The sequence below is a fragment of the Spea bombifrons genome, chromosome 4 (assembly GCF_027358695.1).
Source record: "Spea bombifrons isolate aSpeBom1 chromosome 4, aSpeBom1.2.pri, whole genome shotgun sequence".
Classification (NCBI taxonomy): Eukaryota; Metazoa; Chordata; class Amphibia; order Anura; family Pelobatidae; genus Spea; species Spea bombifrons.
Window position 1 is genome coordinate 102546335 of NC_071090.1, and position 15149 is coordinate 102561483.

Consider the following 15149-nt stretch of genomic DNA (forward strand, 5'->3'; position numbering starts at 1 on the left):
AAGAGTCCATCCCAGCTGGTGGGGTTCCCTAGGCAGGTGCGTAGGGGCCACTCCTCAAGGACGAGCCACCCCGGCCTACTGATGGACATCTTGGCCGATCACACACCGCTTTGGTGGTGCCAAGTGACCCGGCAGTAGCCGTACAAGCTATTGTAAGGGAATATATAGCTTTCCATATAAAAAATAAAAAAATAAAAAAAAAAATTCAACCAGAAATTAAAAACAAACAAAAAACCACATTCCATTGACTACAGTTTTTTTTTATTGAATTAGACACTTTACATGTGAAGAAATTCGTACCAGTTTTATTTACACAGTATAAACCTACATGATAATTTTTTTTTGAGTAATTTTATTATTTCATACAAAAACAAGAAAAAAAAAAAAAAACACGTTATCTCGAGTAATAAAAATATACATTATAGCCGATTAATAAAAAAAAAAAAAATCTAAACATTGTTCTATTTATTAAATGCACAATCTGTGTATAAAAAGAAGGAATGTTTAACCTTACAAAAATGTATTATTTTTTTTTTTTTTTGGTCGTGACATCGTTAAAAACACTGGGTGATTTTGTAGAGATTGCGGGCGCCAGGCAGTGGTGGTGATGCCCTACAATTACTGGATCTATTGGCGTTTCTATTGGCAGTGCCTGATACGGTGCAGTCATACGTGTGGTTATACCAGGCTATACCGTACAACGTTATCAGCGACATGGGCAGTATGAAAAGATCTACGCCGGGGGCGTCCAACCTGCGGCCCTCCACCTGCAGCAGGACTACATCTCCCGTAACGCTCTTTCAGCTAAAGGGGTGGCTGAGGAGGATGGGAGATGTAGTCCTGCAGCAGATGGAGGGCCGCAGGTTGGACACCCCCGATCTATGCAGTGCTATCCTGCTATAATGGATCAGCTGTGGATCTTAAAGGGACAGCAACACTATATAATGATCACAACAGCTGTTCAAATAAGAAAACATCAACATGCCTGTTTTCTTACCGGGGGGTCTCAATCATATGCGTTAATTTTTATATACGCGTTGGAACCATTTTATTGTTACTGTCCCTTTAAGGTAAACACGATCGCCCAGATAGAACGATATGAATAACTCCCAAGCCTCTCAGCCGTACAGCCATAGTGAGCAGGTATTATGTGTCAACAGTGACATCTAGTGGTGAAACTGTACATTACACGCATTGTATTTACTTACAGGACACAGAGCTTTCGGGATGAATCCATCCGGGATGAAGAACCTCTTAAGGTCGCAGGCAGTTATTAGACTTAATACAATAAAAGCAAATTAAAAATGCACACAATTTGCCAGGCAGTGTTATAATTAGACACAAATCATGACATAGATATGTGTATATATATATATACGTATTTATACCACAGTATAAATAAAAAGTAGAATTTATTATGTCATATTAAAATCCCCCCCCCTGCTTGGGTCAGCAAACAAATTCTTTATTATGTGTTCTCTCTATTTGTAAAAATGATTTTTTTTTTTGTTTCTTTCTTTCTATGTATACCCAGTACACAAAAATATATATATTTAAATATATATAAACGGCTACAGCCCAAATAATACAATTTAAGTATTACAAAATTGGTAACACCAAAAGTCTTCTCCTTTAACCATGGAGTTCTCGTAAAATCCGTTTCAATTTTCATCACGAAAATTGCAATTGTTATTAAGAATTTAACTAAACATATGGCCAAATTCTGCCTTAATAAACCCTTCACACTCAAAAGGTAAGGCAGACTTATTATTATTACTTATTTTTTTCCTCACAAAGATTTTGGGATGAAATTGTCAGTTAAAAAAAAAAAATTAACACAAAATCAAACAGTAAGATTTTATGATTTATGGAACAAAAATAAATCTGAAGTTCTGAGTTTGTAATATTTTTTTTTAAGTGTATATTATATAAATTTTACACAAAATTTTGCCAAATAATTGGAAAATAAAATATATAATTTTTTTTAAAAAACTGACAATTTCTTTCCAAAATAAGTTGATTGATCTGCCCTACGTGGCATTCTCTATTTTAAATTGTACCTTAAGAAAAAAAAAAAAAAACAATTATACCATGTAACAAATTTCTTAAATATCTAAAGTTTTGTACCGACTTTTCAGACACTATCCATAATAGTTGTCAAATTGTTGCCAAAACACAAGAAATAAAAAAAAAAGAAGAGAAGGCTGAGGGGGCAATCTCCATATATAAAAATACATCTACAAGTCCATTTTTCGCCCCAATAATGGAGCAGCGTGGGGCAGTGACATTAGCATAAAAAAAAAAGGAAGAAATCCATCCCCTTCAATTGTAACATTCTTCTTAGTAAATAATACAATATTAATTTGTGGTAAAAGTACATGTATTTCTCAATTCTGTTTCTTCTGAAACATGGCAAGTCATTAAAAAGTCTTTTAAAATAAAAATTAAAAAAAAAAAAAAAGTTGGCCCAGATGTAGATAATTGTTTTCTTCATGGTCCCGTCATAAAACATTCTTATAATGGTTTGAGACTTCATATATTGTGCTGTTGCTTAGGTTTTTTGTTTTTTTTTTAAGGGAAGATAAAACACTATAGAAAAAGGGGGAATATAAATGAAAGAGAGAATAAAGAGAAACGGAAGGGAAGGGGCGGATGGAATGCATAAGTATTAGGCATGGTAAAAGAGGAATGTGGGCTATTTAGTCACAAAAGCAGCTCAGGCAAACACCTGCATATTGTTGGCCTGTTCGGGTAAATGGGCCGTCTGGCCATGCGCACCCACAACCACCACTGGGCTAGGGGTGGCGTCGGACCACTCCGACACAGAGTGGGGGGATGGGCTGGACCACTGCTCGGGGGATTCCGGAGAGGGCGTCAGATAGGGATGCTCGCTGGGAACGTGCAGGTAGTGTTTAGGAGTGTCCTCTTGAGAAGGTGCAAAGGTCTGCTGAGGAGGAGCAGGAACAGCTGGGGGGGTCTGGATGGCACCCTCGCTTTGCACAACCTGCTGTTTGAAGTAATTGCCCTCTGGCGGGGTCAGGGACTGAGTCGACCGCTCTGAAACGTGTGGCATGCTTTGCTGCCTCAGGTGAGCGACGTTGGGGGCCACTGAGCCCATCTGGCATTGCTGCTCCATGGCCATCTTCACGGGGCTCTGCATAGCCATCTGATTCTGCAGCATGAGCACTTGCTGGGCATGCAGCTGATGTAAGTTGGGGACGGAGCCCACCGGAGGAGCTCCCGCCATTACATTGCGCGAGGAATGCGAAGGTGCCAGCTGGTTTTGCCAGGCGAAGGGTGCGTTGGGGTTCACCATGCCCAGATTCAGCCCATTCACAACACAGCTGGGTGCCCGCTGCAGGGGAACTCTTCCTTGAAGCGCCAGAAGGGCATTGCCTTGGGACTCCCCAATCTCATTAAGACGAGCCAGGGATACCGCAAAAGGCCCCTCCATAAGCCCATTTACAAGGGGAGTTGAGGGCACTGAAAGAGAGCCAAGGTGGTAAGTACCAGGGGCAGCCATTGCTGGAGAGCCAGGGTTGGCATTGTACGCGCGGGGTGAATCGAGGGAGTCGACAGGTGATAGGGTGACCGAACTCTCCAGCAAGCCTCCATTTCCCTGAGGACAGTCCAAGGACAGCTTCTTGCCTCTACTTTTTGCATCCTTGGCCTCTGCCCGATTCAGACTGGCTCCGCCAGCTTTGGCACCAGCTCTGCGGCTTTTCTTGCCCTGGGGAGTCTGCTTGATGTTACCCATGTAGCCATTTGGAGGGCAGAGTAGCGGTGACATAGTGTGTCCAAGAGGGCCTTGGGAGCCTCGAACTGTGTTGTGCTCCTCCAGTAGCTGGACAATGTCGTGGTGAAGCCTTTCTTGAGCTATGTCTCGAGGAAGCCGATCCATATGGTCAGTGATCTCGCGGTTTGCGTAATGGTCGAGGAGGACCTTCGCAGCTTCGTAACTTCCTTCACGAGCGGCCAAGAACAATGGTGTTTCGTCCTGAAAGACAAAGAACGGAGTGAGAAGGACATAGTATTTAACTGCTCATTTTACCAAGACAATGACCGTTTCGTCATTATTTGTCACTCTATGGCAGGGTCCTTTATTTTTATAAATGAACGTACTATTGGAGAATCAGCATTTACACAGAGTAGAGGCACTCCTTCCATCTTGTCATTCTGATCGGTCTAGGATACCCCACCGAGCCTCAGGCCACACTCACCTTGCCATCTTGCATGTCTTTGTTTGCTCCATTCTTCAGCAAAGCCACAGTAGCCTCTATGTTATTGACAGCAGCCGCCCAGTGCAAAGCCGATTTACCTGTCAAAGAAAAATAGGGTTGCTTAAGAAATACGTTATCCGCTACAGATGATTTGCTCTTCTAGCTCTAGGGGCAGTCTGACCGATATCGAGCCAGGAGAAAAATCCCCTTACATTTTTTTGGAATGGCACGAAGAAAGCAGACAGAGGAACCACGAAAAGACCATCCCAGACGGTTAGACCTCACGGTTTAGGTTGGTACTCACCGAGTTCATCCACAGCATTCACATCGGCGTGGCATGCGATCAGCTCCTCCACCATACCCTCTACAGCCAAGCGGGCAGCTAAAATCAGAGCGGTTGACCCATCACCCATTCGGGCATCAAGATCTGTGGACCGATTTCTAATCAGGATCTGCAGAGGGAGAGGAACATGTACAATGTTAGCTATGGAAACATCGAGAGACGCAAAAATACATGTCTACATCCCAAATACACAATCTAAAAGGATAAAGGAAATACAGCGATAGAAAACACCTTGGCTGAGCTTGGTAGTTCTAGTAAGTTTGAACTTGCCTGGAAGACACCTTGGGCATCGGAGGCCACAGCCGCATGAAGCGGCGTTCGACCTGTATGGTCCTGCGCGTTGGGGTCAGCGCCAGCATCCAGCAATCTCTTGGCGGCGTCTGCTCGGGCGTATCGAGCTGCGAGGTGCAGAGCCGTTTCTCCGGTACGGTCAGTCTGTGCCCCGAGTGATGCCCCTTGGCAGATCAGGTCAGTAATGGCAGAGACTTCACCTTCCTCTTCATCTTCCTGTGACTCTGGCTCAAGTCCTCCTCCCAAAAAGGAGGCCAACATAAGAGGGGTGAAGCCATCTATAATTCACAACAGAAAGGACAGCGGTTATAAAAAACATTCCAGGCAGACAGGGAGAATCAATTCTCTGATGCACCTCTAGACTACCCTTCTGTATCCTTCTCAACATAGATGTTCTGACCGGCTTCCACTAACCTGGCCCTCTCACGTTGACATCCATGCCATCGCTCTCGTAGTCACCCTGTGGGGGCGTCAGAGCCGTGGCCGGAGGCAGCCTGATATCAGCAGCTGCCAAGTGGTGTTGAGTCCAGGGACGGGGGTCCACCGAATCCTGTCGACAAGGGGAAAGGTCCTCGGTCTGTTGGAAAATAAGAGTAGGCAGAACAGAAGATAAACAAACGTTCAGATTTTTGTGGAAATTGCAAGCTCTTAAGGGAAATGTTATTACTTGACACATAATGCCGATAACAGGGGAAAACAGTCAGTTTACAATGAGACACCATTGTCTTCCTACAAATGGAAGGATGCTGGTTGAAGGCCTATCACTCCATGTCTCAAATCAAGAAAACAAGATTTTGGCGCGTACAAACCTTCAGTCTCTTTGTCTCCGGACATTCAGTCTCCGTCCAATCTTCTGACGGGTCTTCCATGAGACGTTCAGCTTTTGCGATGTTCCTGTAGAGTTTGAGATTGACCAGAAGTGAAATAATGATAAAGAAGAGCACAAAAAGCGAGACGATGATAATGCTGAAGGAGGACCTGATGGCAGGAAGAGATACAAACGGGGTAGATAACATAAAAACAGGATGCAATCCAAGCTTACTTGAGTCCCAGAGCATCTTGTCCCACCGGCTCCCTACGGTCTCTCTCCTTCTTCAGAATAAAGCCCTCTGGGAACCACAAGGTGCTGTGTGCTCTCTTCCTACGAGACACCAGAACTCCAAGTACCCCCACTACCAGAACCAGCAGCCCAGCTACGCCAACCAAGGGCAGGAGACGAAGGGGGCTTATGGGCTCTGGCGCATCCAGCTTCTCACCTGGGAAGAGACCCATAGCAGCTTCAATATACTGTGCACGATTGGCAATCATGTTCAGTTAGTCTATACAGTGCTCGGTTTCCTTGCTTATTAAAGCAATCTTTTATATTATCCTAAAAACACAGCCATACTTTCATGAATGCGTTCAAGTCTACAAGACCCACCTCGTACAGATTTCAGCGGGTAGGGGAAGTTCAGCTTCTCTAGGCCGTTCAAAGCCGCCAGATAGTCCGCCGCGCTCTCCGTGTCCGGAAAGCACTCCCCCATTTCCTTGACACATAGTCTGTTATCAATTTCTAGGTTTACGGTGGATCTGTCGAACAAGAGGAGAAAAAGTTACTCGGGTAATACGCTTCATTCGCATGTGACATAGGGGTTGGATGGTCTACTAACCACGGCCAGATCTCACATCTCCAAGTGTCAGGGACACGAGTACCCTACGCGGCACTCAGTGGTCGGTACATATACAAAACCGGACAGAGGACATTAGCAGCTTGCACCATAAGTGCGTGGAATAAATAATCAGAGACAGCCACTAATTCCTTTAAACGTATTGTTCACGAGCCATAAATCGGCTTCTAGCAACCCCCAAAGTAATGGCATTTAGTAGAAAATACTTGCTTTATTCTCACTCTCTATATTCTGATGAATAGCTTACTGCTGTTCTTACCCAATGATATCGCTGTCCAGCTCCCTCTTCCCCCGCCGCTCAGCCATCTGATCCCTCCGATAGGGGTAAATCATGTATTTCCCGTCACTGTCAGTGCAGATCCTTAGCGCCGTGCGCAAAATGGCGCTCAGCCTCTGCAGAAAAGCGGTGCTCTGTTTCAGCAGCTCCTCGGGTGGGAGTAAGACCACTATGACCAGCACTCCACTCGCCAGGACCTCGCCTTCAGTACCTCCGGCACAGTCCAGACCATCCCATCCGCATTCTTCCTTGTTGCATCCCTGGTCACAACGGCCATCGCCATAATGGGCCATGCAGTACTCCTCATATAGAGGGCTGATGATGAAAGAGACGACTCAGGAAGTAGAAAAGTACTGCATACCCCAAAACATCTAGAAATATTTACCCCACTCTGCCTACACCATCCACCCTTCAGCGATCATCACTTACTTGCAAACGTCCTTCCCCCGGCAGTCGAAGTTATCATACAGACACTCGGCCGAGACACAATCCTTGTCGCACTTTGAGTTGTTGAAGAGGCTCCGGCAGTGTTGATTTGGGCATCGCTTCCACGGATCGTCTATTTGCAGGGTGCAGTCCCAGCCATCCCATCGGCACGCAGCCACGTTGCACTCCCGGTCGCAGAGGCCATCTCCCGCCTTCCCAAGGCACTGTGGGATGGTACATTCTTGTGCTGGAGTCGGTGGAGGTAGTGGGCTACGTACAGAAAAGTCACAACGTGTTCCTCTCATGTGCGGTGGACACTGGCAGGTGAAGTAGGGGAAATGGGACGAAGGATGGCATGTTCCCCCGTTACGGCAAGGGGACGTTGAGCAAGTGTCCGAGGGTGGGGAGCGTGCAATAAGTGGAGGGAAGGTGGCATTGGGAGAAACGGGACAGACGGCTCCTGGAGGACAGATGCAGCGGGGACCCGATGGGGGAGGAAGGCAAGTGGAGCCAGGAGGGCAGGCAAGTTCTCTACAAGATAGGAGGGAACGTTCACATGAGGGTCCTGCGTAGCCCTGCAAGACAAAAGTAAATTACAAATTTAAGTGAAGCTGCTGATGATGGTCACGGAATATTAGAACAGAAGAAACAGAAGTCGGACTTACACTGGGACAACGGCAGGTGTATCCAAGAGCCGTGTTCACAGTCACACGGCAGACGCCTCCATTTTTGCAAGGCCTGGATTCACATGTATTCACCACGCTCTGACAGTGGCGGCCTAAAAACGTCAGAACACAAGAAAACATTCATTTTAATCTCAAATTAAATCAAAAAATTAAAATAAAAACAATTAAGTGTCCAGACTCGCATCTAGGTCACATTCTCTTCCGCCTTAGGTCGAACTCCCAGCTCCAGCCTCATTCATGGAGCCACGTCCATTCCGGCACATGTTACTCACCGGTATAGCCGTTCCGGCATATGCACTGATAGTCGTTGGCCAGAGGGACGCAGTCCCGGGTGTTGTGTGGATGGCAGGGTCCAGATAAACACTCGTTGATGTCCCCCTCGCACCTCTCGCCTGTATAACCGGGGGGGCAGTTGCAGCGGTAGCCTCCGACTTTGTCCACGCATGTTCCATTATTCAAACATTTGGGGGGGCCAGGGCTGGTCAGCATGGAGCAGTCATCTTCGTTAATTTCACACAGCACGCCTATAAAATATAAAAACCGATGAGGAACGCAAAGTGTAAGAGGGGTAAAAATCTGGAACATTCAAAAGAAGAAGACGGCAATAGAGCGGTAACCGGGTTACAAAATGGCGGTCAAGCGAGGGAAATCTTACCAAGTGTTCCTGGGGGACAGGAGCAGATATAACGGCCAATCAGGTCAATGCAAGAGCCTCCATTTTGACACGGGTGGGATTGGCATTCATCAATGTCATATTCACAATTTTTCCCCTCATATCCCGCTGGGCACTGGAACAAAACAAAGGATTAGAGCGTATTCCCGTAGAACGGAGCATATTAGAGACAGATGAGCCACACATGGAGGGTCCTCCAGACCCAAAGACGGAAAGGACGTGGCTTTTTGGCCATTTTGCACGGTTTCCCTCAAGGTGTTGGGCTCAAACCCATGCTGGTTCACACATTCACAAAATGTATCTCACCACGTTACAAGCAGTATCAATGTTCTTCCTCACCTCACATACGTATCCACCCAGAAAACTTCGACAAGTCCCTCCGTTGTGACAGGGATCTGGGTCACATTGGTTGATCTGGGTCTCGCAGTAGCTGCCCGTGTAGCCTCCTCTGCAGAAACATTTGTGAGAGCTGCCGGTATTCATGCAGGTGCCTCCCGAGAGGCAGAGCTGCTCCGCGCGTACACCTGAGCGGAGAAGAAGACCACCGTTACACTCTTGTTTTCAGACATACCCCTTAAGAAAAAGCAACTTCTTTCCTTGTGCCGCCATTACTCACCCCTCCTGGCAGCTGCCACCTCACAGGACACGCGCGGGACATCGCAGTAGCTCCCAGTCCATCCCGCGGGGCACTCGCACCGGAAAGTAGGACCTACTTGAGTGCAACGGCCGCCATTCTGACAGGGGGACCGTCGGCAGAGGTCCAGCAAATTCTAGATAAGAGCGTGCGTGGTGTTATTTACGAAGGTATCCCTTTGGATTGACAGCATGTATGATATCCCCCTTTACACTGTATCAGGGCAGTCCTCACCTGGCACTGTGCCCCCGTGTATCCGAACGGGCAGATGCAGCGGTAGGATTCTACCCGGTCCACACACGCAGCGCCGTTCTGGCACGGGCGCGAGGCGCATTCGTCCACTTCATGCTGGCAGTGCGAGCCCGTGAAGCCGGGGCGGCAGAGACACGTGTACGTGTTGATCCCGTCCACGCACGTGCCGCTGTTGAAACAAGAACTAAAGGGAAGAGGTCAGAAGAGTTAGCGACAGCACAGGACAGACGCAGACAGCAATTCTTGCTTATACAGGGGCCCCGATATAACGCATAATAAAATGGATGCATTATATAGAGCTAAATAAGCTTTTCCTGCAGCTGAAGCACTGGGGCTGAACCGTCATAATGTATATGGAAGTCTAGGCGTTGAGCCTTACTGATATACTGGCTAGGCACACTAGGGCAAACCTCCTAACTGTCCATCTTTAAGAGGGACAGTCCCTATTTTGGCCCCAAATGCCTCTGTCAACAAAAAATGTTCAGAATGTTTGCTGGGTATGAATGTGTTCATTTTCTACAGCCCTAAAACTCACAATGTGTGCGGAATCCGAAAGGAATGAGTTTAATAATTAAAAAATGTGAGAGAATGCCTTATTTTTAACGGCTTAATCAGTTATCGAAATAGCTACGAATACCAAAGGTCGCATAAAGGATTTGGTGAAGACTCTAACCGCACGGTCCCTCTTTGGCGCTATGCCCTAGGGGCCCACCTGTTTCATCTATACGATAAGGCAGGTCACGTTTATAAGAGCGGGCTCACCTTTCTGTGCAGTCCTGTACGTTTGTTTCGCAGATGGAGCCGGTATAGCCAGGCGCGCAGGTACACACGTAACTATTCACAAAGTCCATGCACGTGGCACCATTGCGGCACGGATTACTTAAGCATTCGTTAATCTCGTTGGTGCATCTCGAACCGGTGAACCCGGGAAGGCAGGTGCAGGAGTAAGTGTTTATTCCATCGTTGCAGGATCCTCCATTGCGACAAGGATCTGAGGGTAGGAAGAAGAACAAAAAAAGGTTTAAATGTCCCGTTTCTCATAAGGCTTGCATGGATTTGTCGGACGCAGAAGGGCGCCACTCACTTGGGGCGCAGTCGTCGATGTCCGTCTCACAGTTGGGTCCGGTAAATCCAGCTGGGCATGCACATGTGTACCCGCCTAACATATTGGTACAGACACCGCCATTCTGGCACGGACTCCGGGCACATTCATCCACGTCGATGCCGCAGGAATCACCTGAGGGAGGACCCAGAACATTTCACTTCTCATATGTACCAATGTATCGGGCCTCTGGTTGATGTTAAACTAGCTTCTTATGACCCTTCAGAGGAAATTGTTTCTGATGTTGTGTAGCCCAAGCCATTATCCCATCCCCATATGTATATATACACACACACACACACATTTATACATTTGGTATTACATATAATACAGGTGAGCCCCTTACCTTCCCAGCCAGCATGGCATTGGCATGTGTAGTCTTGGTAATCAGAGGTGGGAGAGCAGATGCCCCCGTTCTGGCAGGGGTCCGGGGCACAAGGGTCCAGCAAAGTCTCACAAGTTTGACCTAGGGGTAAAAATGCAGTTTGTAGCAATTACTCAAATAAAACATTCCTACGGACCCTTCCTAAATCAATCGACAAGCCCATAAGACCTACCCAGCCGACCGACAGGTATGTAAAGCCCCCTGCAATTCCTCCCATCCCCTCATATCTACAACAGACCTGCCACAGCTTTAACCTTCTAATTCCAGGCCCAAGAAACACCTTTCTCCCCAACGGTTAATCAATGATTCCTCCCCAGCCCAATCACCTGTATAGGGCAGAGTACACAGACAGCTGAAGCCTGCGATTCCATCCACGCAAAGTCCCCCGTTGAGACACGGAGCAGGGCCGCATTCATCGATATTAATTTGACAAGTGGGACCTATGCAGAAGAAAACCCCCAAAAAGTTACAAATTAGGAAACATGAAGCTGGAAATCTGCATTCTACAACATCGTACGGCCAGTAAACCTTAGTAATAATAACTTTCAGAAGAAGCCAAAATGACTTTCCATGTCCTGTTCGGATAATGTTATCTTAGATACTTAGAGCCTTCTAAAAGAAATGTCTCAGCCAATCAGCTATTCTATCAGTGTCTGTATGAAATAGTGTGTTCACAAGTATGTGATGTCATCCAGAAATAATACATCACCTCGGAATCCATCTCGGCAGCGGCAGACAGGCCCTCCAGAGCGTTCTGTGCAGGTCCCTCCATTCAGACAGAGGTTGGAGGAACAGCCATCGCCAGACCGTCGATCGCACATTTTACCTGTCCAGCCGGGCTGACATTCACACAGATATCTGGAGGCAAGATGACATGATAAGAAAGGGGGCTCGAAGGAGAGGGGAACTTAGTAAAATGATGGGGTGGGGGAGTGGATTTTTGAGCAGTTACACCCCATTTTTGAAGTACGCACCCGTCTGTGACTTTGCGGCACGCTCCGTGTACACATCCGGCCATGCAAAGCGCTTTATCGCGGTCCTGGGTGGGATTACACAAGGAATCACGGGGCCCGCCACCCTCGGGACAGAGGCATCGGAATCCGTTCTGCAGAGCCTGGCACGTGCCCCCCGCGTGGCAGGGGTTGGACGCGCAGGGAGACACTTCTATGTTACACAGAGAACCTGAAACCGGAAGGGGGGAGAGAACGTCAGCGCTCCATCATGGATGACAGCACCTGGTATCGCTCATCATACAGTCAATTCACACAAAGACCCATATTACTAAGGTTGCCAGGGGGAACAGGGCATGAACTTTAGGACAAAGTATTTTTGTTACCAGTCCTCATCTGGCAACGTGAACAATGAAGCCTCACCTGTGAATCCCGGCTTGCAGACACAGTCGTATCTGTTGATGCCATCTTTACATTCACCGTAATCACACGGGTTGCTGGCACAATCATCGTAATTGTGTTCACAGTTCACACCTGAAAAGAAGATGAGTATGAGTGGTGCAGACACACAGCTACTCCGATCAACACTCTATGGACCAGGACATAAACCTTCCTTTTTAACCAACCAGATGGGGGGGGGGTTAGGGTGCTACTCAAAAAAGCACATCTCACCCACTAAAACCTCACATTATGGCGGGACAGGCGAACATCTCAATCGCCTTCCACTCGGGGAAGCTCAAGGCCATCTATAAACCATTCAGAGCACCAAAGCCTGTCCTAAACCCAATCCACATTACACTAAACCTCCTACAAGCTCCGGAACTCATCTGGGTTCCTTTTTGGAATTTTTGTTTCATTTGTAAAGCCCAAAAAGACACGTCCAACCGGAATAAATAGTGATTTTGGAAAACATGTATAAACAGATCACAGCCGCTTACCAGAAGTCCCAGGCTGGCAGTAACACAAGTACTTGTTGACCAGGTCAATGCATTTCCCTCCGTGGAGACAGGGATTGCTGTGGCATTCGTTGATTTGGTTCTCGCAGCGATAACCCGTGTATCCCGGATCGCACGTGCAGGTGAAGCTGGCGATGCCGTCGCGGCACTTACCGTGGTGACAAGGGTCGGGCGAGCAGTCGTTAATGTTACGCTCGCACAGCGGACCCTCAAATCCTGCATTGGGAAATAAGCGGTTGAGTGAGGCTTGAGGGTGGTTAGTCTGAAAATACTAACTAACTAGTTTAATCTAAAAACGGTAGGTCCAGATGGGAAACCAAACAAAAGAGCCTGGGGCAAAATTAGGCTAAGGGGGCAGCAGAGCGGGAAGGATACGTCAAGGGGCTGGAAGGGACTGATGGTGCAATAAACATTCAGCAAACAGAGCAGCAGAAAGGTTGGGCCAGAACCTGGTTAGATAAAGTCTCAAGGTTGTTCTAGGTCATCCAAAACACAGGCAGCTCAATCTAGGTAAGATGTGCAGGGGCAAAACAGTACCAAACACAAAGCAGGGAGGGATGCTGGAATAAACAGCTCAGTGCAAGCTGGGGGAACGATCAGGAGGTCGCACCAACGCAGGTCTGGACAAGCAAAGAGGGCTCATGGAAAAGCAGCAAACAAAGCAACACGATGGACCGACTAGGCACGATGCAATGGCCAAGGTATGGCAAGATGATGGAGCGGAGCAGTCCGAAGAAGCACAGTCCTCAAGAAACCAGAAAATCAAGGGAGGAAACAAGCAGGAAAACCAGAGACAGTCCAAGACTTACCTCCCTGAACATAATAAGAGACATCCAGAGAGCGTGAGAAAGAATAGGATACAGCATCAGAGAGACCCACCGGGTGTAAGGAGACCCTCAGTCGCAGAAATCGAAAGGGAAGAACTCACCCTCAGCACAGCGACACTCGTACCCGTTGGGTCTGTCCACACACTTGGCTCCGTTTTTGCAGGGAGTGCTGGCGCACTCATCTATGTCGATCTGACACATGGAGCCCGTGAAGCCTGCGGGGGGTGGGGGGCGTTATTAATACAGTTTGCTGGTCAAAAAGCACCATTCATGTACCAGCAGATAAACAATTTCAAGCAGGGCTTAGTTGAGATAGAAAATCCTACAACAGCATCAATTTCCATCTCCTGAACCCAAGCCTTCTAGGCGTGAGGAGAGCATCCCAATAGAGCACCGGTGGTGATGTTTCCACCACATCCTGCCCCGTTTTAAGGACCATTTCTCCGTCGTATGTTATACTGGCTGTTCAGACATTAATATGCGGGCAGTTCCAGGATTTTACGAGCACTATTTATTTACGTTGCCCACAAGCTCCCCACACCCAATCTGACAACTATACACACTCGCCAGGAATACACGCAGCTTCAGAAACAACCCCCGTTAAGAAGAATAAATACTATAAACTGCGAGAGCAAATCATGAAAGTAAATCCCTGGAACCTATTGACCGTATGAGAAATACGACTCCGTAGAATATTTCATTCCATCTTTTCACCTCAGTCTACCCCAGAGCGTCTCATTCTTCGCCTACACTCCTACAGACTGCGCTTCTTTCACTTGGCTTCGCTCGCTCCTTTGGGAGGCGAAAGGCATTTAGAGGAATAATAAAACCCAAAAGTCTTCTGGCAGGAGAATATTCCAATGTTTCCAGAAACGTACATTACCCCAACCCCCTTATACTGTAAACCTCAGCCCTGTAATAGCTTAGTCCATCTCCTGGACAAAAACCCTCCAAGCCTTTAACTCCTAAAATACCAAAAGCGTGTTAGCCTCTGCTGACGGACAGATTATGCCAACTCAGCCATTTGACTGACCAGCCGATACCGCGCCACTTGCACCTCCGCAGCTTTTTTTGCCCATTTTGCACGTTTTCTGCCCATATTTAAAAATTTTATTGACGTCAGTCACATGACTCGTTATTCTGCATCCATTACTCACCAGTTGGGCAGCTACATGTGAATCCATTAACCATGTCCTTGCACACTCCTCCGTTAACACAAGGGCTGCTCTCACACTCATTGACGTTAATTTCACAGAATGTACCGCTGAATCCTAAATTAGGAAAAGCAGGATTAATATATAAAAAAATTTTCATAACCCAAGAATAAAACTTTACCGGATTCTTTACGGCAATGCCATGGATTTTCATCAGTCAGCATCCGGCTGGATGATTAAGACTGAGCCACTCTGTTGCATACAAAAGGCAGCGTCTAGCAGAATGGGCTACAGTAACAGAGCTAG

At 47.2% G+C, this 15149-nt stretch overlaps 1 protein-coding gene across 1 annotated transcript in view; it reads right to left on the reverse strand.

Moving 5' to 3' along the window:
* Nucleotides 1–2300: 2300 nt before the first annotated feature.
* The window catches only part of LOC128490177 (neurogenic locus notch homolog protein 2-like), a 44629-nt gene continuing 31780 nt past the window's right edge, over nucleotides 2301–15149 (reverse strand). The window contains exons 9-34 of the mRNA XM_053461934.1: nucleotides 14847–14960; nucleotides 13791–13904; nucleotides 12845–13078; nucleotides 12330–12440; nucleotides 11931–12138; nucleotides 11666–11814; nucleotides 11283–11396; nucleotides 10918–11037; nucleotides 10554–10706; nucleotides 10232–10460; nucleotides 9452–9653; nucleotides 9200–9353; nucleotides 8923–9107; nucleotides 8566–8698; nucleotides 8183–8434; nucleotides 7890–8002; nucleotides 7228–7799; nucleotides 6781–7113; nucleotides 6275–6423; nucleotides 5897–6110; nucleotides 5664–5748; nucleotides 5269–5431; nucleotides 4834–5132; nucleotides 4525–4672; nucleotides 4221–4318; nucleotides 2301–3997 (exon numbers count right to left, since the gene is read on the reverse strand). Of these exons, the coding sequence (XP_053317909.1) occupies nucleotides 2717–3997; nucleotides 4221–4318; nucleotides 4525–4672; nucleotides 4834–5132; nucleotides 5269–5431; nucleotides 5664–5748; nucleotides 5897–6110; nucleotides 6275–6423; nucleotides 6781–7113; nucleotides 7228–7799; nucleotides 7890–8002; nucleotides 8183–8434; nucleotides 8566–8698; nucleotides 8923–9107; nucleotides 9200–9353; nucleotides 9452–9653; nucleotides 10232–10460; nucleotides 10554–10706; nucleotides 10918–11037; nucleotides 11283–11396; nucleotides 11666–11814; nucleotides 11931–12138; nucleotides 12330–12440; nucleotides 12845–13078; nucleotides 13791–13904; nucleotides 14847–14960 (5927 nt within the window). The 3' untranslated portion in view covers nucleotides 2301–2716. The remainder of the gene's footprint in view (nucleotides 3998–4220; nucleotides 4319–4524; nucleotides 4673–4833; nucleotides 5133–5268; nucleotides 5432–5663; nucleotides 5749–5896; nucleotides 6111–6274; nucleotides 6424–6780; nucleotides 7114–7227; nucleotides 7800–7889; nucleotides 8003–8182; nucleotides 8435–8565; nucleotides 8699–8922; nucleotides 9108–9199; nucleotides 9354–9451; nucleotides 9654–10231; nucleotides 10461–10553; nucleotides 10707–10917; nucleotides 11038–11282; nucleotides 11397–11665; nucleotides 11815–11930; nucleotides 12139–12329; nucleotides 12441–12844; nucleotides 13079–13790; nucleotides 13905–14846; nucleotides 14961–15149) is intronic.